The sequence below is a fragment of the Sorex araneus genome, chromosome 9 (genome assembly GCF_027595985.1).
Source record: "Sorex araneus isolate mSorAra2 chromosome 9, mSorAra2.pri, whole genome shotgun sequence".
NCBI classification, from domain to species: domain Eukaryota; kingdom Metazoa; phylum Chordata; class Mammalia; order Eulipotyphla; family Soricidae; genus Sorex; species Sorex araneus.
The window spans coordinates 18,998,102-19,022,023 of NC_073310.1; the positions used below are offsets into that span (position 1 = coordinate 18,998,102).

Sequence of the window (23,922 nt, forward strand, 5' to 3'; positions counted from 1 at the left end):
GGTACTCAGGGGTTACTCCTTGGCTCTGTACTCTGGGATCACTCCTGGCAGTGCTTGGGACACCATAATATGGGCCACCAGGGATCGTGTCCTGGTCAGCCATGTGCAAGGTAAGCGCCTTAAGTGCTGTACTGTCTCTTACCCTTTAAAAACAAACAGACCTGTGTTGTTCAGGAATATTCTTGGCTGTGTGCTTATGTGCTCAGGAATGACCCCTGGCAGTGTGCAGGCGTCCATTCACCGTGCTTGGATTGGACCATGCCATAGTGGCCACATGCAAGGCGAATGCCTTATCTCCTGTACTAACTCTTCAGCAGCACCTCATGCATCTTTTTAGTTCTGGTGTTTCTCAGGGTTGGACCCTTCAGTAGACGATTGTACGCACCTTACACTTTAGCTTCAGAGATTGTAAATAGTAGGACTGCCAGGTACCAATAGCTGAGCCATTTGGAATATGCTTAGTGAATGTGGTGGCACCAGGGATGGAACAAACACGCAACCATAAACTTTCAAGGTAGGTTCTCTGAGCCACCAAGTTATCTCCTGGGTCCTAAATAGTTTTAGGGTGGAGGTTGTTGAGGTCTCATCCAGTGGTATTGAGGTACTAAGCAGAGCCAGGACTCTCGCTTACAAAGCTCTTTGAGCCATTTCCAAAGCCCCTTAGACTTTTGGAAAACCTTGAAATTACAGTCTTCAGCAGAATAGGAGAGACAAACAGCAGAGCTACATCTCCTTTAACTTGTGCTGGAACAGTCTATCTCATAGGAATTTATTGCTGCAAATGATGGTGGAATATAATGAAAAAAATATGAATCACTAATTGTAGTTCTGCTGCATGAGCATTGTGATATGAGAGAAAGGAACTAAATCTATGAACTTATTTGCAGTGACAGTATCATCTTCAGGAATAATTTTCTTCTCATAGCAGAAGAGATCAGGCTCACAATGACAAATGATTGGCCCATTTAATATAACCACTAAGTAGCAGGGCCAGGGTTTAAATTTGTATCTCCCTGATAGCAAATGCCACATCCAAGAGGAAGTTTGGAATGGCTTTGTAAGAATTGAAATTTGGGGGTCTGAAGTGATAGCATAGCCGGTAAGGCATTTCACTTGTATGTGACTGACCCATGTTAAATCCCCTGCACCCTATATGGTGCCCAAGCCTTCCAAGAGCGATTCCTGAGTGCAGATCCAGGAGTAAGCTCTGAGCATCAATGGGATGTGGCCAAACCAACAACGAGAATGGAAATTTGGGGGACCAGAGAGATAGTACAGGGTTAAGGCACTTGCCTTATATCCAGCCAACTGAGGTTCAATCCCTGGCACTGCATATAGTCCCCATGCACTGCCAGGAGTGATTCCAGGAGTAAGCATTGAGCACAGCCAGGTGTGGCCCAAAAATAAAGAATGGAAGAATTTTTTAAGGAGGTGAGATTGACATACAGACAGTGGAGGAAGTTTCCGGATAGATCCTATCTCCTCACAGCTTTTCTGGAGCTCATAGCTCGCCTGAAGGTGGCCGGAGAGCACTGGTGTCCTCCGGGGAGGCTTGCTGCGAATCAGGTGAGGAGCCATGATGGGCATGGCAGGATGAGGAAGGCCAGAGAGACGTGAAGGGCAGGCATTGGAGCAGGCACATGTCACCACAGAGTGCCCATTTGGATGGGCATTGCCCTGAGTCCGGGGACAGAGAACAGAGGGAGGGAGGTACAGTGTGGGAAGAGGCAGTGATTTCAACTCTGAAGGACTCTGGCTGCTTTTGGAGAGGGTCAGCCCAGACTCCAGGTGCACTTGGCACAAACTCAGATCTTTCTAGGGGCGGCCAGGGGCACAAGGGGCTGCCGGGTGACAGCACTTGCCTCTGCCTTTTCTCCTGCCTAGGAAGCAGCTTTGCCACCACCTGGTTCCTGTCCTGAGGTCTGGTACAGGGTTCATTCAAAAAGTGATTTCACTGTTTAAGACACACATAGCAGGGCTGGAGCGATAGCACAGCGGGTAGGGCGTTTGCCTTGCACTCGGCCAACCCGAGTTCGATTCCCAGCATCCCATATGGTCCCCCGAGCACCACCAGGAGTAATTCCTGAGTGAGTGAGCCAGGAGTAACCTCTATGCATCATTGGGTGTGACACAAAAAGCAAAAAAAAAGACACACATAGCCTTTATTTCCTTTACAAAGTCATACTTTCCCCCCCTTACTTTGGCATGTGTGTGGGGACCAAAAGTTGAAGATGCTGTCAGAGTAGCCTTGAGGGATTACCCAAAGAATGTTGGTTAGGGAGCAGCAGACTTGGGTGATCTCAGAACCATAACTGGGGGATGAATTGGAGACTGCAGATAGTTTGGAAATGTGAAGGAGAGGGAGTGCCTCATCCAGCTCTGATCCTCTTTCAGTTTAGTTGGGTCTTTGCAGAAGAGTCTTCAGGCTCTGGCCTTCACTGTTCATGGGAGTGCGGAGAGATTGAGTGAAAACATAGCTTGGCAACTGGACAGGCCCAAGTTTAGACCTTGTCCCACCGCTGCCAATTCTGTGACTGTGGGCAAGTGCCTTGATGTTTCCAGGCTCAGTTTCCTCAAGTGTGCAATGAACATTAGCTTCCAAGCTCCTCCTGGGGTGACCTTGCCCTTCTTTCCGAGTATTGCTAGAAGAGATATTAGAGACAGAAATAGGGCTAGAGAGATAGTACAGGGGATAAGGGGCCTGCCTTGGATGCAGCTGACCTTGGTTTGATCCCCACCACTCCATACGGTCTCCTGAGCACAGAAACAGGAATAGTCCCTGAACACTATAGTCCCCCTGCCCCCTCCTCCAAGTATATACATGTATATGGACTTGTTTAGATACACATATAGATATATACGTATATATCTATATATAGATATGTATAGATATACATATATATAGACATATACATATACATATATAGAGAGAGAGATGTGTATATTTAGGAGCCAGGAAGAGAGCTGTGGGTGTATGCTTTGCATGCAGGAGCCTTTGATTTGATCCTGGTACTTACAAGGTCTCATAAGTACTACCTAGAGTGATCCCTGAGCACTGACCAGAAGTAGCCCCTCGATTCCCAGCATCCCATATGGTCCCCTAAGCACCGCCAGGAGTAATTCCTGAGTGTAGAGCCAGGAGTAACCCCTGTGCATAGCCAGCTGTGACCCAAAAAGCAAAAAAAGAAAAAAAAGTAGCCCCTAGTTCCATTAGATATGGCCCAAACTCTTCTCCCCACAAAAAGCCATAGGTGTCATTAGGAATTTAAGAAATAAACGTTAAGGGGCTGGAGTGATAGTATAGCGGGTAGGGCGTTTGCCTTGCATGCGGCCGACCCAGGTTCAATTCCTAGCATCCCATATGGTCCCCTGAGCACCGCCAGGAGTAATTCCTGAGTGCAGAACCAGGAGTAACCCCTATGCATGGCCGGGTGTGACCCAAAAAGCAAAAAAAAATCAATAAAAAGAAATAAATGGTAAGGGCTGGAGCAATAGTACAGTAGGTAAGGCATTTGCCTTGTATGCGGCTCACCTGTGTTGAAATCCCTGCCATCCCATATGGTCCCCTGAGCACTGTCAGGAATGATCCCTGAGTACAGAGCTAGGAGTAAGCCCTGAGTATCTGTGGAGGTGCCCCACAAAAAAAAAAAAACAAAAAACCAAATACGGAGAGAGAGAGAGATCCAAATAAATATACAAGTTCTATATTTTGTTTGTTTTTCTTTGCAGGGGCAGGGACCAGGTAGTCAGGGCTTACTCCTGACTCTGTGCTCAGAGGTCACTCTTGGTGGGATATTTTGTTTGTCTTTCTTTGCGGGGAGGGCGGGGCAGGGGAGGCAGGCATTTGGACCATACTCAGCTGTGCCCAGGGCTTATTCCTGGCTCTGTGCTCAGAGATCACTCTTGGCGGGCTTGGTGGGGACCATGTGGGGTGCCCGAGACCAAACTCAGGTAGGCCACGTGCAAGGCAGGTGCCCTGCCCACTGTACTATCTCTCTGGCCCCTAGAAATTCTAGATTCCTGCAGAGAGGAGCTCCCCAGCGATGCTCAGGAGGCCCAGTGGGCCTGCAGGTTCACTCGAGGGCCTGAGGATCCAGGTGTGCTGTGTCCCATGGAGCCAGGAGGGCGCAGGTCTCGCCCAGCAGTGCTGAGGACCTGGAGTCCGTGTGTTGAGGATCAAGCGAGGGCCAGGCGCATCCAGGCATGCACCTGAACCCCTGTATTTCCTCCCCCGACCGTGGACACTCCATCTTTCCATAATTCTATAGTTGTTTTGCGTGGGGCAGGGGGAGCCCCCAAGCTGTGCTCAAGGGGCCCAGGGGGCTGCTCCTGGTGACTTTACCCCGCCCATGGTGCTGGGGAAGGCACTTAGCCTCGGGATTAGAACTCAGGGCCTCCTGCAGGCCAGGCATAGGATTCAGCCCCTGAGCTCTCTCCCTCCTGGCCTTTTTCCGGTTGGTTTGTGTGGCAGGACTTAAACTAGGCATACAGACAGAATGTATGGTGGGGTTATGGAGTATGACTAAAAATGAGCATTTACCAACTGACTAGTGAAACAATGAGAGTAAGACATGGCACTAGTTTGTTTTATCTGTGTGTGCTTGGGGGGGCCGTACCTGGCAGTGCTCAGGACTACTCCTGCGTGTTGGGGGGCCTGAGCATTCTAGAACTCGAGCCCGAGCCTCCCACATGCAAAACATGTGCTCAGCCTCTGAACTCTCTCTCTTTGGCCTCTGTTTCATTTTTATTTATTTGTTCCCCACCCCCCCTCCCCGTGGGGTACTCAGGGTTTATGCCTAGTTCTGTGCTCAGGAATCACTTCTGGCAGGGTCCAAGGGCCGTATGTGGTGCTGGGAGAGAACCCAGGTCAGTTGTATGCAAGGAAAGCACTTTACCTGCTGTGCTATTGCCCTGTCCCCATATTTGATTGTTTTTACAGGATGGGTGGGTGGCAGGAAGGAGGCGGTGGGCTACACCCAGCCGTGCTCAGGGGCTTTTCCTGGCTCTGTGCTCAGGAGTGACCATGGCTGTACAGGGCATCATTTTTTTTTTTCCTTTTTTTGGGGTCACACCCAGCGATGCACAGGGATTATTCCTGGCTCTGCACTCAGGAATTACCCCTGGCGGTGCTCAGGGGACCATATGGGTTGCTGGGAATCGAACCCGGGTCGGCCACGTGCAAGGCAAATGCCCTACCGCTGTGCTATCGCTCCAGCACCTGTACAGGGCATCTTGAGCTGTCTCTAGCCCTTGGGTCCATACTCCTGGATCATAGATTAGGTAAATCTACGAAGTGGTTTTATCTTTATGAGGCGATAAAGATAAAACTATTTATTTAGCTTTATTAGGCGATTTATCATTCCTTACTTCTACTAGCAGATAAGTTGAAGTAGAAGTAGAACATGGTGGTTCCACATTCTCAGTCAACGTTTTGTAGTAAGTATCTTCAGTTCAGAGCTTCTAGTGGGCATAAAGTGTTTTTATTTCTCTGATCACTGAGGACACTAAGGATTTCCTGAAAGCCCAGTCAGCTAGGAACAAAAGCCTGTAGTGTGACCAAGTCACGTGACTGTCCCGAGGGAGGAATTCCAGAGAAACTCTGTATCCTGCTCTCTCAGGGTCAGGGAGGTTTGGAAGAGTAGCTTTTGAGGCCACTGGGCCGGAGAGATCCTATCAGGGTCAGGGTGCTTGCCGTGCCTGAGGCTGGCCCTGCTTTGATCCCACACCACCCGCATGGTCCCCCCAGCACAGAGCCTGGAGTGATGCCCTGAGCCCAGAGTTGGGAGTAGCCTCAAGCACTGCCAGGTGTGACCCAAAAATACCACTAAAAGAAGTTGGAGGCCAGGGGCCGGAGCGATAGCACAGCGGGTAGGGCGTTTGCCTTGCACGCGGCCAACCCGGGTTCGATCCCCGGCATCCCATATGGTCCCCCAAGCACTGCCAGGAGCAATTCCTGAGTGCAAAGCCAGGAGTAACCCTTGAGCATCGCTGGGTGTGACCCAAAAAGCAAAAAAAAAAAAAAAAAAAAAAGAAATTGGAGGCCAGTCAGTGAGAAACAGGGTTCTGTTTCTGAACAGCGTGGCTGTTCCTGCTGGTTGCTGAGGCAAGATCAGGAGGGAAGAGAGTAGACGACTCACTCCACAGACAGCCTCGGGACCAGATGAAACCCGGAAGCCTACGTGGGGCATCTTAGGGAAGGAGGCTCAGAGGGGAGGTGCTGATGCAGGGTTATAGCTGATGTCTCACCTTGGAACAAGCAGTGTTTCCTTGCCGCTGGCTTGATCTGTTCTTATCTGAGCTTCTCTGAATGCCAGACAGATTTGGAATCTTTCGACCTTTATTATGTGATATATTTTTTTTTGCGTTATTCTTAGGGGTCAGGGGCGAATATTTCACCCTTTATTGTGTGACTATTATGTATCATTCCCCAGTATACCATATATGGCCCCTGAACTTGCCAGGAGTCAATACTGGTCTACACTGGTGTTGCTTAGGGCTTACTCCTGACTCTGCTCTCAGGAATCACGCCTGGTGGTGTTCAGGGAACCATATGGGATGCCAGGGATCAAACCCAGGTCAGCTGCCTTTAAGTACCTGCTGTACTATCTCTCCAGTCCTCTTAGCAGTGTTTTTTTAAATTGAGAGCAAAATAAGTGACCTGTACATTGAAATGAACTAATAGTATTTTTGATGAGCTGAAATTAATGTTATTTTCTAATTAATGATTTTTGGGTCCTCTCTAAGAAGTATTTGCCTATTCTAAGATCTCAAAATATCTTTTCTCTGCAAACTTACATTTTTGTTGTTGTTGGGGTTTTTTGTTTTTTTTTTTTTTTTGGTTTGGTTTTTGGGTCTTACCCTGCATGCTCAGGGCTTACTCCTGGCTCTGTGCTCAGGGATTACTCCTAGTGGGCTTGGGGTACTGTATATCAAACCTGACTTGGCTACATGCAATGCTCATGCCCTACATAATGTACTGTCTCTCTAGCCCCATTCCTTTATTATTTAAATTCTTGGGCTAGGGAGATAGTAGAGCCAGTAGGGTTTGCACAAAGCTAACCAGGGTTTGATCCCGGTGTCCCATAGGTCCCTCAAGCACTGCCAGGAATAATTCCTGAGTACACAGCCAGGAATAACACCTGAGCATCACTGGGTATGGGCTAAAAACAAAAATTTTTTTAACGTAAAAAATGTAAATTGTGGGGTCAGAGCAATAGTACAGCGGGTAGGGTGTTTGCCTTGCACGTGGCCGACCCAGGTTCGATACCCAGAATCCCATATGGTCCCCTGAGCACCACTAGGGGTAATTCCTGAGTGCAAAGCCAGGAGTAACCCCTGAGTAATCGCTGGGTGTGACCCAAAAATTAAAAAAAAAAAGTAAATTGAATAGTGTTTTTAACATGAATAATAATGTCTGTATTCTGCACCTTCTCCCCAATCCTTTTGCACTGTATAGGATCTTGAATAAAGGGTTGTGGGCTGGAGAGACTATTCAGTGAATAAGGCATTGTCCTTGCATGTGGCCAACCTGGGCTCAGTCCCTGGCACCCCGTATGATCCCCTGAGCATTGCCAAGAGTGATCTCTGAGGAACTGGAGTGGTAGTACTCAGGCATGGCACTTGCCTTACATGGGTTCTATCCCTGGCATCCCAGTGGTCCCCTGAGCACCTCCAGGCTGATCACTGAGCACAGACCCAGGAGTAAGCCCGAAGCACCACTGGACTGGCCCAGAAATAAAAGAAAATCTACTGAAGGGTTGAATAGAAGTGATGATATGGCTTATACTTGTCTTTGTCTTTTTTCCACTTTTGGAAAGGTCCATGTTTCACCATTGAGTATGTTTGAGTTTCATACATGCTGTTTTTTCCAGTTGAGATAGTTTCCTTCTATTCTTCGTTTTCAATAGTTTTCACCCTTCCCTTCCCTTTGATGCTGCTTTTGTTGAAGTGACCAGGGTGTCACATATTGCTGGTTGTGGTGCTTGCTGGGACACGCATCTGGTTGACAGGGCTTGCTCTCCTGGCTGGCGGTCATGTTCATTCATTGTGGTGTTTTCTGGCTGTAGCGCTCTGGGGCTTGCATCCCTTCACGGTGCAGCTCACGGGCATGTGGCTCGGTGCTCACACTCCGTTACTGCAGAGTTGCTGGGACCACGCTTGGCACATGGCATCAAACCCATGGCCTCTTGGCGTGCAAGACAGCACTTTAGCCACCGAGTCATTACAGGCCCGCTGAGAGTTTCCATTATGAATGGTGGTTGAATTTTACCAAATATTTTCCCCACATTTATTGAGATGATGGGTGGTTTGCCTGATTTTCCAATATTCAGTCAGCCTTTTCTCCCTGAAATAAATCTCAGTTATCTTATCCTTTTAACATGTTGCTGATTTTCACTGTTTTTGCTTTGTTTTGGGGCCACACCTGGCAAGACTCAAGGGTTACTCCTGGCTCTGCGCTCAGGAACTACTCCTGGTGGTGCTCTGTGGACTATATGGGATGCTGGGGAGTGAACCAGGGTAGGCGGCGTGCATGGCAAACACCCTACCCACTGTTCTATAGCTCTGGCCCCTCATTATTTCTTTGTTTGTTTTGATACAGTGTTTTCACATGGGCAGGAGAGAGAGTTCAACAGGCCTTATCCATGCATGAGGCCTGGGTTCAAACCCTGGCACTGCATGGTCTGGGACAGATTCTAAAGGGGTTACTTGTTTGCCTTGCATACAGTTGACACTAGTTTGATCCCCAGGACCACATCTATTCCCAGAGCATCAGTAGGAGTGATCCATGAGCACAGAGCCTGGAAAAAAAGCCCTGAGCACTGCTTGATTTAGAAAACAAAAACAAAAAGTAATAACAACAAACAAAGATCCCCAAACTTTTTCATGTTGAGGCCGTACACTTGCACAGCAGGCATTCTAAGCCTCTGCTCTATTCTCCCAAGCTCAGAGCTGTTTTATTTATGTACTTTTTTTTTGGCGATTCCTTTGTATTTTTTTTTTTAGGAAGACAGTAAAGAAGCGAGTATTTACTAGTTGGTGTCAGAAGATGTTTCAGCATCAAGAAAACCGTTTGGCAGAGAGAATGGTAAGTAAATTTCCTAAGTAAGGTACCTAGGACAGGTGGTACCTGTCGCAAGCCTGTGCACTTCCTGCCTTTTCTTCTCAGGGTGCTACCTAGAACCTAGACCCACGAACTCAGGGGTCACACCTGGTGGTGCTCAGGACTTACTCCTGGCTCTGTACTCAGGGATCACTGCTGGCAGCTCAGGGGACCATCTGGGGCCCCAGGGATCAAATTCGGGTTGTCTGTGTGCAAAGCATTCTCCCTCCTTATTTTCCTATCACTCCCGCCCCTGTTCTCTCCCCCTTACCCTGCTGGAGGCCATCCTGCATGCCGAGCGGCAGCTTCTCCAAAGGTCCTGGTGCACGTGGCACCAGCAGACAGTGGCGCGGCAGTGGCAAGCTGTGGCCTGCGCCCATCACCGCCGTGGGCAGCTCAGGAAGGCTTTCAACGTCTGGACAGAGAGTGCCCGAGGGCTCAGCACAGAGTGAGTGGCTGCTTCTGCCTCGGGAGTCTTTTCCTTCCCTCTGCAATGCCAAAATTATAACGGCATGAGTGAGTGCCTTTCTGGAGGGCCATTCTGGCCGAGACTCTAATTTAAAGTTGCAGAAATTCAGCCTGAAACAGTCTCCACAAGAGCAGGGCTGACGGGTCCTGGGTATCCTGGGGACAGACATGCTCTGTGGGCAGGGATCCTGTCATCGGCTATATCCTGTGTCCTGGTCGGGAACCAGTTCAAATAACGGTCGGAGCTGGTTGTGACAGTTCTTAATCACATCACCTGGTTGGGGACGGTGGGGCAGGGCAGACAGTCTCTGTGGACATGGCCCTGCTTTGGTGAAGCTGTGCCCTGTGGACCTCCCCACCCCACAAATTCTGGCCATGTTTAAGCTCCTCAAGCACATGCCTAGACCTCGCTGGTATATGAGGCCCATTAAGTTGTCTGCAAACGGCTAATGACCTGGACGCTCTTCTAGGGGAGAAGCAGATGGTAGCTCTCCAGAGAGGGACCAACTCCCCCGGGGCTGAGAATCACTAGGAACAGCTGTCGAGAGAGACCCACGGAGAGGGAGGGCGGTGGGTGCTGGCGCTGGCCTGCAACGCTGGGCTCTGGCTGTCTCCACAGGAAGAAGGGCCACGTGCTAGCTGCGGAATTCCACTCAGCACGACTCCTCCATTGGGCCTGGAACAGATGGAGGGAGGTAAGGCCTGGAATGGGCACCACCTGCCCGTGGCATGCGGCCAGGGGGAGCTGTGTGCCAGCATGACTCAGAGCACAGATGGGGCCTGCACAGCCCCCTGGAAGCCACCACCTGCCTGCCCTGTAGGTAGGGAGAGGCCAGATGCAGCCTACGGAAGCGCTGACCCAGCCTGGGAGTCCCTTGTCAGGTGCTGCTCTGTTCTTACCTGAACCCGATCTCCAATTCCTGGCCTGTGGGGCCAGAAAGATGGCTCAGTGGGCTGAGCACATGCTTTGCGTGCAGGAGGCCCGGGCTCAGTCTCTAATCACCTCCAGGAGCGTCTCCTGAGCACCTCCAGGTGTGGCCTCCAAACCCAGAAAATAAGTTAATGAAATAAAATTTCTCATTTAACTCTGTGTAGGCATCTGTAAAGATGTTGAAGCCCCTGACCCCTACCAAAGAAAAAAGTCCAGAAGCTAGTCTGATGCTGAGGCCGGGGCTTGATTCCTGATACTGCCAAGAGCCATCCCTGAGCAGGGCCAGGAGTAGCCCCCAGGCATGACCCCAAAACACAAGATGTTGCTTTTCCTTCTAATATAACATTTCTCATTGCTGGCCGGAGCGATAGTTCAAGAGGTCAGGCACTTGCCTTGCATGTGGATGGCTTGTGTTTGATCCCAGGCATCCCATATGTTCCCCTGAACATCTCCAGGAATGATTCCTGAGTGCAGAGGCAGGAGTAACCCTGAGTATCACTGGGTGTGGTCCCCAAAACACACAAAATAACCCCCCAAATTAATACAACATTGTTAACATTGTTAGATCATTCGTCCTAAATTAGACACTTGTTTCTCCTTCCTTCCTTCCTTCCTTCCTTCCTTCCTTCCTTCCTTCCTTCCTTCCTTCCTTCCTTCCTTCCTTCCTTCCTTCCTTCCTTCCTCCCTCCCTCCCTCCCTCCCTCTCTCCCTTCCTTTCAACACTCCCTTCTTCCTTCCGTCCCTCCCTCCTCTGTCCTTTCTTCCTCCCTTCACACCCAGCAGTGCTCAGGCAGGGTTTAGTCCTGGGTCATTCCTGGCAGTGCCGGCCATGTGGAAGGCAAGCACCCTGTCTGCTGTACTTTGACTCTCTCCTTTTTTGACCTTCACAAACTCCCTGAGAGATACCTAGTCAAGAGCAGGGAAGCCGGGCCTCCCAGTACCTTCCCGAGTTCACCCAGAGAATAAGTGGGGGCCCAGCTGGTCGCTCCTCCTCCGTGGCCCCCCGGCCCTGTGGCTGACCCTCTCCTCCGTCCACAGTGCCTGGCCCTGCGGGGCGCAGAGTGGCAGAAGCGGCTTGGAGCTGAGCTGCATTACCAGCACACCCTGCTGCGCAAGGCGCTCCACGCCTGGGGGGTAGGCAGTGCTGGGGGGCGGGGTGGGGTGCTCAGGGCTTGGTTTCCCCTCCTTCTTCCCCTGCCCCAAACCAAGCTCGCCCAAGCTCTGCTCCTGTGGGGCAAGCGTCCGGCCAGCGCGGGAGGGCTTCGATCCTGCACCTCAAAATGAAGACATGGACAGTCTGGGGGTGCCAGCTTCCCGCTCAGAGTGGCCCTGTGTGGGCTCAGCCGTCGCCAGACTCCCTGTCCTCTCCCTCTTGTCGGGCTGGGCTCTCCTCACCCTTGGCGGCGTGGGCGCCCTGGGCTTCTCTGCCCCTGTCCAGAGCCCCCGTCCCGTCCCAGGCCTGCTTGCAGGTGGGGCTGCGTGGGGCCCGAGTGGCCTCAGTCCTCCTGTCTCTGCAGATCTACCAGCACAGGCTGCAGCGCGTCCTCCAGGAGGTGGCGGCCATCGAGAGGCGGCGCGAGAGGCAGCTGCTGCGGTGAGTGTCCCCGGTGTCCCCTGGCCCCCAGCACCAGGTGGGCCAAGGAGCGCCACCTGCTGCCGTGGCAAGGCTTGGGCTTTCCCGTGGCAGAAAGTGCTTCAGTCTGCAGTGACCCCCTCAACTGCCCGCAGCCCCGCTGGGCACAGCGTTCACTGGTTCCAGAGAGATCCTTGCTGCTGTCCAGCCGGGCCCGTCCCCTCCCTGCAGAGGCCCCTCCCGCACCCAAAGCGATGATTTTTTTTGTTTGTTTATGGGGGGTGGGAGGGGGAGCATGCCTGGCAATGCTCAGGGCTCCCTTCTGTCTCTGGGCTCAGGTGTTAGTTGTGGTGATGATCGGGGGACCACATTGAATCCGGGTCAACTGCGTGCTAGGCAGGTGCCCTTCCTGCTGATCTTATGTCACACTGGCTGCAGTCCCTCCTGAGCTCTCGTCCAGCCCCACCAAGCAGCTCTGAAGCCACTCCTCATCCCGTCCTCCTTTCCGCGCTCTCTATTGATTGACGTACTGTTCCAGCCTCCTTCCCGCTCCTCCTTCTGCTCCTGCTCCTCCTTCTCCTTTTCCTCCTCCCCTCCCCCTTCCCTCTCCCCCTCCTCCTCTTCCTTCTCCTCCTATTCCTCCTCCTTCATCTTCCCCCTCCTCCCTGTCCTCCTCCTTCTCCTCTTCCTCCTCCCCCTCTTCCCTCTTTCTCCTCTTCCTCCTCCTCCTCTTCCTCCTCCTCCCCTGTCTTCTTCCTTTTCCTTCTTTCTTCTGTGTATGTGGTGGTTACCGGGCATTTGGGCATAAACCCTGAGCTCCCTCTCTAAGTTCCTTTGTGGGCCTCAAACACTTCCAAGCCTGCTCAGGTTTCTGTGAAACGCTCCTCCAGCCAGGGATGTGGCTCAGTGGTAGGACACAGGCCTTACATGCCTGAATTTCATCCCACAAAAAGTGTAAGGGGCTCGGGGCCTGAAACATAGTCCAGTGGGGGTCAGGGCACTTGCCTTGCAGGCAGCCTCCCTGGGCTTGATCCCCAGCACCCCAAATGGTCTTCCAAGCCCCTCCAGGAGTGATCCTGAGCCCAGAGCAGGAGTGAGTCCTGAGTACTGAGTGCCCCACCCCCCAAAAAAAATTGCAAGTAAAAAATAAATAGAGGAAGTGCTCATCTAGTTCCCTGAGTGAACAGTGGTGACTGCTACTTCTTCTGCTTCTCTTATCTAGGTGGGGGTCACCGGTATCCCCGTGGCCTGTTAAGGTTCTGTCTCTCCTGTAACATGTTGCTGCAAGGCACATAGGCAGAGGGGTAATGTGTTTTCCCACTTCTGAAGGGTCCACCCTTTTCTGGGTGGTCTCCCATTTTCTCCCTCTCCCAAGAGCTCACGGTTTGCATCTCAAGGCAGGGTCTGATTTCTGTGCAGCGTCAAGGCTGTTGACTAGGCAATTTCTTCAGATCACACCTTGGTTTTATTACTCCGATTTGCTTTTGTTTTTGTTTTTGTCTTTGGGCCATACCTGGCCGTGCTCAGGGCTTATTCCTGGCTCTGCACTCAGGGATCACTCCTGGTGGTGACTCGGGGGACCATATGGGATGCCGGAGGTTGAACCAGGGTCTGCTGTGTGCAAGGCAAATGCCCTCCCCACTGTGCTGTCACGCCACTGGCTTTATCAGTAGAGGGAAAACCCCTTCCTGGGGCCCCTCTGTCTGGTGGCCGGCAGCTACGTGAACACCTGAGGGTTCGCCGCAGTGTCCCTCAAGTTCCCCCAGTGGCTGGCACAGAACCAGCCCTCGGCAGCGTGAATACGGCTGGGATGAAAACACACAGCAGGGGCAGGGGTCCCTGATTCCGGCACGCCCTGACGGTGACTCAGGCTGTCTCCCCATGCTGGTGTTACTCTCACGCCTCGGCCCCTGTGTCCGCAGAGCCGTGTTACATCGCTGGAGAGAGAACACGCTGGCCCGCGTGGAAGAGGCGAGGAAGGTCTCCAGAGCCACAGCGCACTACGAAAGGGCCGTGTGTTCCAAGGTGAGGACCAGGGAAGGGCGACTAGCGGCCACTCGGGGGTTGGGTGCCAGGATGGGTTTTCCTTCAGTACTTTATTTGCACACCATGGTTAGCAATGCTGTTCCTGACACAGTTGTTACGGGTTTTCACTGTTCCAACCCCGATCTTGCCACCTCAGCGACCTTCCCTCCACCACTGTCCCCATTTCCCCAACCATCCCCCAAGCCTGCCCCTTTAGCAGGCTCACAGTAATTTGTTCTATATTGCTTGTTACAACCAAATGGCCAAGGGAGCCATTAAAAATATTTCAATAAAAGGGGGCTGGAGTGATAGCACAGCAGGTAGGGCGTTTGCCTTGCATGCAGCCGACCCGGGTTCAATTCTCAGTATCCCATATGGTCCCCTGAGCACCGCTAGGAGTAATTCCTGAGTGCAGAGCCAGGAGTAACCCTTGTGCATCACCAGGTGGGACCGAAAAAGAAAAAAAAAATTTCAATAAAAGAAAATAAGTGAAAATTGTTGTATCTCACCGCAGGGTTAAATCTTAGTCTGAGGATTACTAAGCTGTTCATTGCTAGTTGAGCCATCTGTGTTGTTTCTGTTCGTTGAGTTTCCCACCTAATTTGGTCTGTTCTTACGGAACTTCAGTGCAGTGGAATTTGGAGGTCCAGAAACTTCAGGATCTGTAGAACCGGGATGAGTTGGCTTGGCAGCAGCTATAGGGCAGGGGAGAGGGGGGGAGGGGGGCGGGGAGAGTGGGCGTGGCTGCCAGTTGAGTTCAGGGAAGCTGCCTGCCCCAACCCTGAGAAGACCCCAGAGTTCTCAACACCAGAGCCCTGGGGTTTTCATGGTTTGGTATCTTGGCAGAGACTCTTAGTGAAGTCATGGAGTTCGGCCCTTGGCATGCCGGCAACAGTGGCGTGTGGGTGTGGCTTCTAGGGCTCCAGTAGGGTGGGGACTCAGCCTGCTCTCTCCCAAGGAGGGGCCAGAGATTTTAACTGAACTAAGAACTGTGACAAGGAGAGGCCGGAGCAATATGACAGTGGGTAGGGGGTTTGCCTTGCACACGGCCGACCCTGGTTCAGTCCCCAGCATCCCATATGGCCTGGTGGGAGTAATTTCCTGAGAGCAGAGCCAGGAGCAACCCCTGAGCATTACTGTGTGTGGCCCAACAAAACAAAGCAAAAAAAGAACTGAGATAAGGCCATGACTCTCCTCGAGCATACTGACAGCCTTGGGAGCAGGATGGACAGGCGACGGACAGACAGATGGTCAAGGCACCGATATCCATTCAAAGAAAAGCGGCACAAGGGCTGGAGTGATAGCACAGTGGGTAGGGCGTTTGCCTTGCACGCGGCCGACTCGAGTTCAATTCCCAGCATCCCATATGGTCCCCCAGCACTGCCAGAGTAATTCCTGAGTGCAAAGCCAGGAGTAACCCCTGAGCATCACTGGATGTGACCCAAAAAGCAAAAAAAAAAAAAAAAAAAAAAAAAGCGGCATAGAACTCATGCGCTAGGGGAAAGGGTAGCTGGGACGGAGAGAGGAGCACTAAATAAACGATGGTTGGAGGGATCGCTTGGGATAGTAGATGCATGCTGAAAGTAGACTATGGACCAAACATGATGGCTGCTTGTGACTTGTATTGCAAACCATACACCCAAAAGGACAGAGAGAGTAGGAGGGATTGTGCCTGCCACAGAGGCAGGAGGTGGGAAGGGATGGGGGTAGAGAGAGGGATACTGGGAACATTGGGGGTGGAGAATGGGTACTGGTGGTGGGATGGGTACTTGAGCATTGTTTGGCTGAAACGCAATCATGAAAGTCTGTAAGTGCATCTCACGATGATTTAATAAAATAAAAAGTGAAAAAGAAAAAAAGAAAAGGAAAGCACACACTGAGCGAACGGGTTCTGCCGAAACCAGTGTCAAGCTGACCGGCAGAACTTTCCCACTGGGCCCAACATTGTAAGCAACGTTGTGCTTTTGCCTCCTCGTGTGCCGGAGGATTGATTGTTCCTGCTTGTCGACCTCGCAGGTTTCATAACCACTGAGGCTCCTGGAAAGCATAGAGCATCCCAGGAATGAGAGGTCACCCACTGGTCATTGTTTAGTGGGACATGGTCCCAGAGTGTCATTGTGGGTGGGGCCCTGTCCCACATGCTGCGGGGGAGGGCAGGGTGCAGCTCGGGGATGAAAATGTGTCCTAGAAGGAGGGGATTCAAACAAATGACAGGGCCAGGCATGTGACTCAGTGGTAGACACATACCTCCCACATGTTAAGTCCCGTGCTTGGCCCCAGTGCTCCAAACATCACTTGAAATAACAGAAATCCCCGAACTCAGGGACATTCCCGGAGAAGAGTTTACTGGGAGCCCCAAGCAGCAGACGCAGTGGCTGGAGCGTGGTCGTGGTGGCTGCATGGCGGCCACCTGGGTGTTTTGTTTTTGGATCATACCCAGTGGTGCTCAGGAGCTACCAGCTGTGTGCTCAGGGATCGCTCACAACAGTGCTCAGGGGTCCCTGTGGTTCTGGGAATTGAACCCAGGCCCCTGGCATGCTTTGTCGGGGCTAAGCCCATTGATCTTAGCACTGCCCAGTGGGTGGCACTAACTGTGCCCCTTCCCTCACACGATGACATGTGTGGTTGTTCCCAGGACACCTCCCAGGCCAGCTCGTGTGTGTCCAGTCTGGAAGGAGGGTCCGGATTCTGCTTAGCTTCAGGGCTCAGGAGAAGGAGGAGGCCTTTGGATGGGGCTGGGGAAGGTGGGCGTCCGTGATTGCCGGGGAAGGGGGGCAGATCCAGGGCTCAGATGGTTGACATCTTTGTGAAATGTTTTGTTTCTGTAACTGCACCTCACTCATAAAAGGGTATGTTATATGTGGCACTTACAGGTAATACTGGAGTCAGGTCACATCAGGATTTGGGGCTGGGGTTTGGGCCACACCCAGCAACGCTCAGGGGTCACTCCTGGCTCTGCACTCAGGAATCACTCCCGGTGGTGCTTGGGGACCATACTTTTGCTGGGGATCAAACACTGGTTGGGCACGTGCAAGGCAGTCACCTACCCGCTGTATTATCTCTGGCCCCTAGAATGTACAGGGATCAGGGTTGGGTTGCACATGGCCAGCCCAGGTTTGATCCCCGACACCCTATATGGTCCCTGAGCACTGCTGGGTTTGCTCCCCCGCCGCCTCCTGCTCCGAATGGCCTGAGATATTGGCCTTTCTTTTCTTTTTTTTTTTTTGGGGGGGGGGCTTTTTTGGTCACACCCGGCAATGCACACGGGTTACTCCTGGCTCATGCACTCAGGAATTACTCCTGGCAGTGCTCGGGGGACCATATGGGATGCTGGGAATTGAACCCGAGTCAGCTGCGTGCAAGGCAAATGTCCTACCTGCTGTGCTATTGCTTCAGCCCTGAGTTATTGGCCTTTCTATGGGCGCACTAGGGGCCCTGGCCCTTTGCCTGTGGTCTGCGTGAACAAAGGAGCTTCCTGAAACAGGAGTCCAGCACGTGGTCTCATTCCACAGCATGGGCCAGTGGACCTGCAGTGTCCCCAGGAAGTCACGGTGTGAACACTTCCCTGTTGTTTGTCTGACCTGTAGGTCCTGGTCCTGTGGCGGGAGGCCGTGTCCATACAGATATACAACCGACAGCAGGAGGACTGTGCCGTCAGGGAGGCCCAGAAGATTCTGGAGAGGGGTGAGCCGGGTTCCCAGAAGCAAGCGCCGTGGAAGGGAGGATTGTGAAGGCCACAGCCCCCGTGGGGTGGGCGGGTGGCTGGCTTCAGCGGCGATGTCCTTCCGGGGGCTCTGCTGGGCGCTGCATGGGAGTGGACGCAGGCCCAGCGGCGGGGAATCCAGCGCGGCTTCTCCCTAGAAACGGTCAGGTCCACCTCTAGCCTCCGCCACTCCAGGCCCAAGAGCAGGGGTGGGAGCGTGAGGTAACAGGTACCGGCTGTTTCCCAGAGAATCGGGGTGGCCGGCAGCTGAGGGGCGGCCCCGGGATCTCTCTGCGTTACGAATAGTCCAGAGGACTTGGAAACCTGGTGACAAGACCCTGTTCTCTGCGCTGCACAGTAAATACCTGCGGGGCTTAATGAAGGCGCAGCTCTCAGGCACACCCTGGCAATCACAGGGTAATAAAACCAAGGTGTGGTCTGAAGAAATTGCGGAGGACCCGAGGGCCAGGGTCACCCTTACGGAGTGCTCCTGTGCAGGTCGGACACTCCTGGTTTCTTCCTCTGGAGAAGGGAAGCACTGGGGCTGGAGAGTTGGTACAGGGAATAAGCCACTCACAGGTGACCCGGTTCCATCCCGGGCACGGCTTATGGTCCCCCAGCACCACCAGGACTCACCCCGAGCAGCACCGGGTGTGGCACAAAATCAAAGAGTGGGATGGGGGATGGTAAAGGGGACAGAGTCCCTGCCTCTCGGGATTGCTGGGGACCCCGAGGGACTTGTGTCCATGTACCCGGCACTGCCCAGAGAGTGGCAGCACTCCGGGCGGGGGGGGGGGGGGCGGCAGCACCGGGACCCGCCCTGTCCCGGCCTCAGCTCAACCCTCTTCTGATGCTTCTGAGAGAAGCTTCTCTCGGGCCCAAGAAAGAAGTCAGAAGGAAGTAACTCAGCAGAAGCGCTTCCTCTCTCAAGAGAATGCCGTGACAGAGGGGGGGGGGGGCGGGGAGGCGGAGAGATAGCGCGGGGTAGGGCTGGGGCTTGCCAACTCCCGTTCCCGCTCCAGCAAGGCCCTGAGCTCAGAGCCGGGTGTCGCACCTTAGCATCACCAAGTGTGGCCCAGAGGACACACCTCCTCCCCAAGCTGTGGGGTGTGGCTGTGGGACTCACAGAAGAGGATCTGTCCCCTGCTCAGGCGTGGTTCCCTGTGAAAGGACCCGGGGGCTTCTGGTCCCTGTGCCAGGCAGCGTCCGATGGCGACTTCCAGGACGGGGTTTGGGGGTTGTGGGGCCACACTCGTCTCTCTGTGGACAGCCCTGACCAAACCTTCCACGGCCAGTGCCCTCAGCAGGTGCCCTCCGGGGTCCATGTGGGCTGCCCCCCCCAGCTCTTGGCTCTCCTCCGTGTGGTCCTGAAGGGTCCCTCTCCCTGCAGGCCGTCTCCGGGGCTGGCTGAGGCACTGGCGGGCCCGGGCACAGCAGAGGCTGCAGCTGGCGCACGCGGAGCAGCATCAGCGACAGCGGGCGCTGCGGCAGGCCCTGGGCGCGTGGAAGGCCCACCACCGCCACTGTGCCAGGAGGAAGGTGAGGCCGGCGGGGGCTCCCCACCGCCTGCAGTGCCCCCTGGGTGGACGGTGGCTCAGAAACCTGGTCTCCACTAACCCTGGCTGGTGGGACCAGAGGACCCAGGGCTCCCTCCTGCCTGGGCTGGCGGCCCCTGGCCTCAGGGAGACAGGAGGGCTGGCGCGGGTGCCAGGCTGCCCTCAGCAGCTCCTCCCCTGTGGGTTCTCCCCAGCACCTCCAGAGCCTGAGCACCCAGCTGCTGGCCCAGACCCTCAGCCGCGCCTGCTTCCACCAGTGGAGACAACAGGTGGGGGCCCCCAGACACCCCCGCTTCCTCCTCCTCGCTCCTTTCCTGCCTCCTGCACCCATGCGCCTGGTTCCAGCTTCTACCCCCACCCCGCGTCATTTCCTGGCGCTGCCAGTGTCTTCCCACCTGTGATCTGTATGAGGCCGAGTCTTTCTTTGGTCTGGGCTTGGGGGCCACCCCCCAAGCTGGGGCTGGGGGACCAGTGCGTGGGATGATGCCGGGGCACCTGTCTGCGAATCCTGAGCAGTAGCCCAGGCCAAGCCCGTCGCTAAGTGTCACTCAGGAACACATCAGGGGAATAGCCAGGACTGAGGTCACGGCCGAGGCCTCAATGACGTGCAGGTGGGACTGCAGCTCAGCGAACCTGCGGCCTGCGGCCCTCTTGCTCCTGGAGTGTGACACCAGGTGGTGTGTGATTTTGTCCCCGGAGCAGTCCGTGGCCCTGTGCCCGCTCTCCCCCACACCTCAGCCCCATTAGATCAGGTCTTGACCCATTGGCGAGGACCAGGGGTGGGGAGACCGGGGTGGGGGGCTGGGAGGTGACCATCAGGTCCTCACCCCGTCCTGACCGGCAGTTGGCAGCCCGGAGGCGGGAGCAGCAGGGCACGGCACGGGCGCTGTGGTTCTGGGCCTTCTCACTGCAGGCGAAGGTAAGCGGGGCTTCGCGGGTGGCAGCTGCCGGGGAGGGGGATATCTCCACCTGGGGGTATTCTGGGCCTCACTTCCACCTCGCCCCGGAGGTGTGGGCCGCGTGGCTGGACTTTGTGATGGAGAGGAGGAGAAAGAAGGCGCGGCTGGAGCGCGCGGCCCAGGTCTACCACCAGCAGCTGCTCCAGGAGGGCGTCCCGCGCCTCCTGCGCTTCGCCGCCGGGATGAAGGCCCAGCGGCAGCGGCTGCGCGCCCAGCAGCAGGCCCAGGTGGGTCCGGAGTACCCCGTGGTGCCGTGGGACTCGGTGGGACCCGCACTCCCTAACGAGTCGGTTGCAGGCGGCGCACAGTCTCCAGCGGGCAGTCCGGCGCTGCGCCACGCTCTGGAAGGAGAAGGTGCTGGGTGGGCCGCGGCCCCCCGCACCCGCCCTGCCCAGGAGAGTGACTTTCGAGGAAACCTCTCCCCACCTCCTCTCTGCTGGGGATGCCGCCACCTCGCAGACCAAGAGGCCGCGAGCTCCCCGGGAGCCTTGGGAGACGCTGGGCAGCCTGAGCCTGGCTGCCTCGGACCCTCGGCATCTGGAGCTGTGAGTTGCCCGTCCCTGGCCTTTTCCTGCTCGTCCCCTCGCTGGCCTCTTCAAGAGGGTGATGCCTCCAGCAGGACCCTTGGCCCAAGGCAGCCCAGCCTTAGCCCCTCCTGACCAGGCCCCTGGCCCTCTTCCTCCTCCCGGGATGGTCTCCTCTAAGCCTGCCCATCCCCGCCCCCTCATTCTGGGCCCCCAGGGCCATCAGCACGGCACCCGACTCGGGGCACATGGCAGGCAGGGAGGCTGGGGCCCGGGAGTCTGAGTAGGGGACCCCCAGCCTCCTTGAGGAGCAGGCCTGCTTCTTTCCAGCAATGTTGCCCGCTCATCCCGGAAGCAGCCACGACGCCCCACCTTCCTGCTGGAGCCTGGGCAGACCCAGAGGTCCTTGGGAAGCAGCATCCTCAGGGGACAGAGGTAGGTCACGGGGGCCCTGGGTGGGTGGCCCCATTTCCCTTCTTAGAGGACACCACGGTCAGACCAGCTCCTGCCTTGCCCTTCTTCAGGCCTGAGGAGCTTCAAGAGTGTGGCTTTGGCCTGGCCAGGCCAGCGGGTTCTTCCCCGACCAAGAGCTCCCCGGCGAAGGCTCCAACACCGCTGGTCACAAGCAGCTCACAGCCCCCAGCCCGGCCCACTTTCCGTGACCCAGAGCTCGTTCTCGCGGCCAGTGGTGGCCTGGAGCTGCTGCCCCCTTCCTCCAGGCCATGCGGGGCAGCAGCACCTGCCAGGGTAAGGCGTCTCAGGTCACCGGGGCCCCGGGCACTCCGCACAGCGGCTACAGCTGTCCCACCCGTGGCAGGAGCCTCCTGGTTCATTCCCCCCACGAGCAGGAGCTTGATCGGGCTCTGCGGCCCAGCTCGCGCAGCTGATTTTCATCTGGTAGAGAAAGGAAATGGCTGTAGATCACGGGCAGGCGCGCGCGTGTGTGTGTGTGAAGTGTGTGTGTGTGTGTGTGTCCCCTGGGGTGGGTGTGTGTGGTGTGTGCCTGTCCCGAGGTGTCTGTGTCTGTGGGTATGTGTCCCCTGGTGTGTTTGGTGTGGATGTGTCTGTCCCCTGGAGTGTGTTTGTGTGTGTCTATGACCTGGTGGCCTGCTGGGCACAGAAGAGCAGGTGGTTGTGTACCTCTGGTGGTTGCTGTCATTCCACCTACCAGGCAGGGCCCGTCGTGGGGGATGACCAGGCAGGACTTACTCCGGTGGGTTTGACGAGATGAGAAAATTAAGTCCAGGATGAGTTTTAGGCTTCTCGCTTGAGTAACTCAGTAATGAATTCATTTACTAAAAGAGGGAAAATGGGGATTGGAGGCGCTTCTGGGTGAAGCATGAAGAGTTGGTCTTAAGTGCGTCAACTGAGATACAGAAACAGGTCTGTGTCCTCCCTCCCGGGAGGAGGTGAGGGATGGGGCCAGGGGCGGAGGGGGTGCAGCTGAAGTGAATGAGGGCCCCTTAGGAACAGCTGATGGAAACCTGGAGGTGCTGAGGCCAAGCACAGGGCCCCCTCCCAAGAGCTGGTGCCTTGGTGGGCTGTCTCGGGAAGGGTGGGAAGGAGCCACTTCCTGAGAACATGACTGCTGGGCTCTGGCCACCAAATAGAAGGGCAGATATTGGGTCATTGGCCCAGCTCAGAGGACGTGTGCGAGCTTGTCAAGGGCGTTTGAGAAGAGGGTATAAAGGTCGGTAACACTTTTTGGTCAGTTTGGGCCATACCCAGAGGTGCTCAGGGCTCAGGGCTTACTCCTGGCTATGTGCTCAGGGACCACTCCTGGCAGTGCTTTAGGGGACCATATGGGGTGCCAGGGATTGAACTTGGGCCATGTTCAAGGCAGGAGGAGCCTTACCCTGTTTTGTCTCTCTGGCCCAAGGAATTTACTTACATCTGTTCAGGCCATGCTGCTCCAGGCCATCGAGAGCACTTGGAGATGGGGGTGCCCCTTGGGTTGCTCAGGGGGTTTTCTCCATCTGTGCTGGGTCTGGGGGCAGGTGAGCAGGTGCAGCAGGTGTCAGGAATTCCAGCCCTAGGTCTGGGGCCATGCCTGTCCCCACCCTGTGCTTCCTCCAAGCTTCCCTGTTCAGCGTTCCCCACTTTCTTTGTAGGAGTCGGCATGGCCGATCACCCCCGGCCTTAGGCCCCAGGCTCCCTCAGCCCTGGTGGGTGCCCCTGACCCTCACCAGCTCCTCGCTGGGGACTTCACAGGCACAAGCCTGGGGCCTGGCTCAGAAACTGTGGGCTTGTGTCTGGGGCCCGCGGCCACTGCCAGCACATGGGCTTCGCCCAGCCCCTGGGATGCCGCCTTTCCAACTGGGCTCAGACAGGACGGTCAGGCTCAGCCTGTTGCCATCAGCCACCCTGACCTGGAGGCCGAGCTAGAGGGCATCCAGCAGCAGCTGCGGCACTGCCAGATCACGAAGGAGAACCTCTGGTAAGTCGGCAAGTGCCTCTGCCGTGGCACAGTCCCAGGGTGGGGTCCCCCACTCGCAGGTAGCTCCTGAGGCCCGCTCAGGAAGGCACAGGTCCTGGGGACACAACAGGGAGAATGAGCTGAGCTTTGTTTTGCTTTGGGTCCACACCCAGTGATACTCCGGGGTTACTCTGGCCTCTGCATGCAGAAAATACTCCTGGTGGTGCTCGGGGGACCATATGGGGTGTCAGGGATAGAACCTGGGTTGGCCGTGTGCAGGGAAACACCCTACCTGTACTAGAGCTCTGGCCCACGCTGAGCTTTTTAACTGAAGCGGAGCACAGTTAAAACTGGATGCACATGAGGAGCCAAGCCAGGAGCCGGGAAGATTGTGCAAAGGGCTGGAGAGTGTGCGGGAGTCCTGGGTTCAATCCTCAGCAATGCTGGGAGCGATCCCCTCCCTATCCCGCAAAAAATATGTTCAGGTCAGGGTTCTAGCAGCTGTGACTGACATGGGATGTGGAAGGTGTGGCTGGGACAGGGCTGGCCTCCGGCGCATGTATCAGCCACGGTGTCCTGCTGGTGGGCTACGCCCAGGACAGGACCATCCACGTGCAGCGCAACTGCAGAGCATCAAGGGAAGCGCTTCCGGAGCGTATCTGCCCTG

General features: G+C 55.1%; 1 protein-coding gene across 5 annotated transcripts in view; it reads left to right on the plus strand.

Annotated features, from left to right (window-relative positions):
- Positions 1-23,922, plus strand: part of SFI1 (SFI1 centrin binding protein) — a 103,282-nt gene that overhangs the window by 78,921 nt on the left and 439 nt on the right. For 2 of the 5 annotated variants that reach the window (XM_055146777.1, XM_055146775.1), the window contains exons 16-30: positions 9,004-9,083; positions 9,377-9,548; positions 10,188-10,263; positions 11,538-11,633; positions 12,017-12,093; positions 13,995-14,097; positions 17,685-17,781; positions 19,191-19,339; positions 19,551-19,625; positions 20,201-20,275; positions 20,366-20,542; positions 20,613-20,860; positions 21,170-21,274; positions 21,364-21,586; positions 22,951-23,276. In XM_055146777.1, the coding sequence (XP_055002752.1) occupies positions 9,004-9,083; positions 9,377-9,548; positions 10,188-10,263; positions 11,538-11,633; positions 12,017-12,093; positions 13,995-14,097; positions 17,685-17,781; positions 19,191-19,339; positions 19,551-19,625; positions 20,201-20,275; positions 20,366-20,542; positions 20,613-20,860; positions 21,170-21,274; positions 21,364-21,586; positions 22,951-23,276 (2,079 nt within the window). Of the gene's footprint in view, positions 1-9,003; positions 9,086-9,376; positions 9,549-10,187; positions 10,264-11,537; positions 11,634-12,016; positions 12,094-13,994; positions 14,098-17,684; positions 17,782-19,190; positions 19,340-19,550; positions 19,626-20,200; positions 20,276-20,365; positions 20,543-20,612; positions 20,861-21,169; positions 21,275-21,363; positions 21,587-22,950; positions 23,277-23,922 lie in introns of all 5 variants that reach the window. The other 3 variants (XM_055146778.1, XM_055146780.1, XM_055146779.1) reach the window with 3 other exon arrangements.